The sequence below is a fragment of the Erigeron canadensis genome, chromosome 3 (genome assembly GCF_010389155.1).
Source record: "Erigeron canadensis isolate Cc75 chromosome 3, C_canadensis_v1, whole genome shotgun sequence".
Classification (NCBI taxonomy): Eukaryota; Viridiplantae; Streptophyta; class Magnoliopsida; order Asterales; family Asteraceae; genus Erigeron; species Erigeron canadensis.
This window is the reverse complement of record NC_057763.1, coordinates 17205806-17208131: the sequence shown is the minus strand read 5'-3', so window position 1 is coordinate 17208131 and position 2326 is coordinate 17205806. Positions and strand designations below refer to the sequence as shown.

The 2326-nt window shown below is 37.7% G+C and overlaps 1 protein-coding gene across 1 annotated transcript; it reads right to left on the bottom strand.

The window, feature by feature from the left end:
- Positions 1-572: 572 nt before the first annotated feature.
- Positions 573-2102, bottom strand: LOC122591584. Its single transcript, XM_043763845.1, has 3 exons — positions 1254-2102; positions 1112-1203; positions 573-984 (listed from the first exon to the last, which is right to left on the bottom strand). The coding sequence occupies exons 1-3, from the start codon at positions 2100-2102 to the stop codon at positions 573-575; spliced, it is 1353 nt and encodes a 450-aa protein (XP_043619780.1).
- Positions 2103-2326: the final 224 nt, after the last annotated feature.

The window sequence follows — 2326 nt, the reverse complement described above, 5'->3', positions numbered from 1 at the left end:
GGAATTGCTATGAGTTGTGCACGTTAGTGGGATAAAAATGTTAAAGTAGATGTGGGATTAGTTTGGTAATGAATATACCTAATGTTAAAGCAAAATGTAAAATGTGGGAAATCGTTCTAGCCTTAGTGTTAGTGCGTAAAAGTAAGAAAGATATAAATACGTGGGAAATGCTATAGCTAAATACGTGAGATTGATGTGGGAAGTGTTAAGCTTAACCCGTGCTAGTTCAAAAGCTAGTGCGTACATGGTTGCTTGAGTGGCTCCTTGCGGCATAGTTATGTGGGACTAGTATTTCCGGGTGGAGTGACTAACCACCAATGTTAAAAGCATGACAGGATACTATGGAAATGACATTTTTTTGGTAAGGCCGTCACCCCTGGTTAGCTTTATATATTGATCAAAAAAGTTCAGGCATATTGGGTGAATGCCAATATGACTAGTACAAAGTACATGCAAAAGGAACAACCTATGTGACCGACAAACCAGTCACCATATAGTTCCAACTTCTATCCTCTAGAATACAAAAACCGAAATTACACATAAACGTGTAAACAAAAAACTATCCAAGCTAACTATACACCATTAACTAAAGTAGTTGGGAGCTTCCAAATGTCAAAAAGATGACGAACTCTAGAATTCTGCTTGAACCGAAAAGTCATGAGCTTTAAGCGAACAGTAGTAACAATCACTTGAATAAGTTGTTGAGCCGACCTTTTTTTTTTTGTTGAAGTAGCAAATAAACGTTCATTTTTTTCCTTACAAATGAAATAAGTAGAGGCTGAAACTACTAACCGAACAATAAGACTATCAGCATTCTTCTTTCTAGCCAAAAGAATAACATCTTCAATAAGAACATCCCAAACCGAAACTGAAAATGGGATACATACTAATCCCCTTCCAAACTTGATCAGAATAAGAGCATTCGAAAAACAAATGAGCATGCGAATCAGCTTGCAAAGCACATAAAGGACAAAGCAAAGGACCCTGCATATTCAACTTCCCCCCATTTTATGGCCTAAGTAAATCTTGTGTTTTGAGCTTTTGTTTCATAACAAGCCACAAATGAAAAGCATGCTTTGGAATACACCACGCATGCTAAACTACAGAATACCATCGAACAGGATCATCTCTGGTCCGGATCGAATCCCAAACACCAACAACCGAATAATCCACTAAGCAACCTTGAGCATTCTTCCAAAAAAGCTGATCAGAGCAGTATTGCACTAAAGTAGGACTAGGAGTATTAAACTTACTATCCCACTCAGAAGGCCAATTCCAAGCACCATCAGAAACAAGATGTGAAACTTTGGATAACATGTATATCCCGCATTATGAATAATTCTAGGTGTCACCGTATTAAGAAGAGGAGAGTAATCACACCAATTGTCATGCCAAGCATTTGCTATTTCACCATTACCAACCTTAAACCAAAAGAAAGGTCTAACAACAGGACGAATCTGAAGCAATTTCCTCCAACTCCAAGACAAATTTCCACGTAGAGGGATCGCCCAAAAGCCTTGACCCTTTAATTTATAAGTATGAACCCAACGAACCCAAAGGGACTCCTTCAACGTGAGAATACTACGAATATGGCTGGACATAAGAGCAATATTAAAAATATCTAGCCGTCTAATCCCCAAACCTCCCTTAGTTTTAGGAAGGCAAACAACCTCCCAAGCCACTTTAGCCTTTCCTTTCTGTAAAGTACCTTGAGACCAAAGAAAACCCCGCATGATCTTTTCTATCTTCTGAATCACCTTAGCTGGTAGAATAAAAACCGAAGCCCAATACACATGCATAGAAGAGAGAACAGATTGTACAATTTGCAAACGACCAGCAAAAGACAGGAATTTGTTCTTCCAATCCAAAACCCTATTTCGAACTCTTTCTACTAATACAATACAATCCTGATAAGTAAGACGAGTTGAAACCAAAGGTACACCAAGATACTTGACCGGAAGACGACCCTCCACAAATGGCAACACATTCAAGATTGAAAGCTGGACATGGTTCAAAACATTACAAAAATAAGCTGTGCTTTTAGGTAAACTAGGAGCCAAACCTGATGTGTTCTTGAAAAACTTGGAGACGTGGGAAATCATGCTAGTTGTAAAGCTAGTGCGTAATATGTAAAGATGTAAGACGTAAGAATACATTGATTAAGATAAATATATGAATATGTTAGAAATATGTACATGTAATTTAAGACGTGAGATTACAATGTGACGTGGGATTTAATAAGATATGTTGAGACGTGTGATAAGAACGATGCATAGGCATAATTAGGAGTATTTATCTTACATGTGCTATACATATATGTGCGATA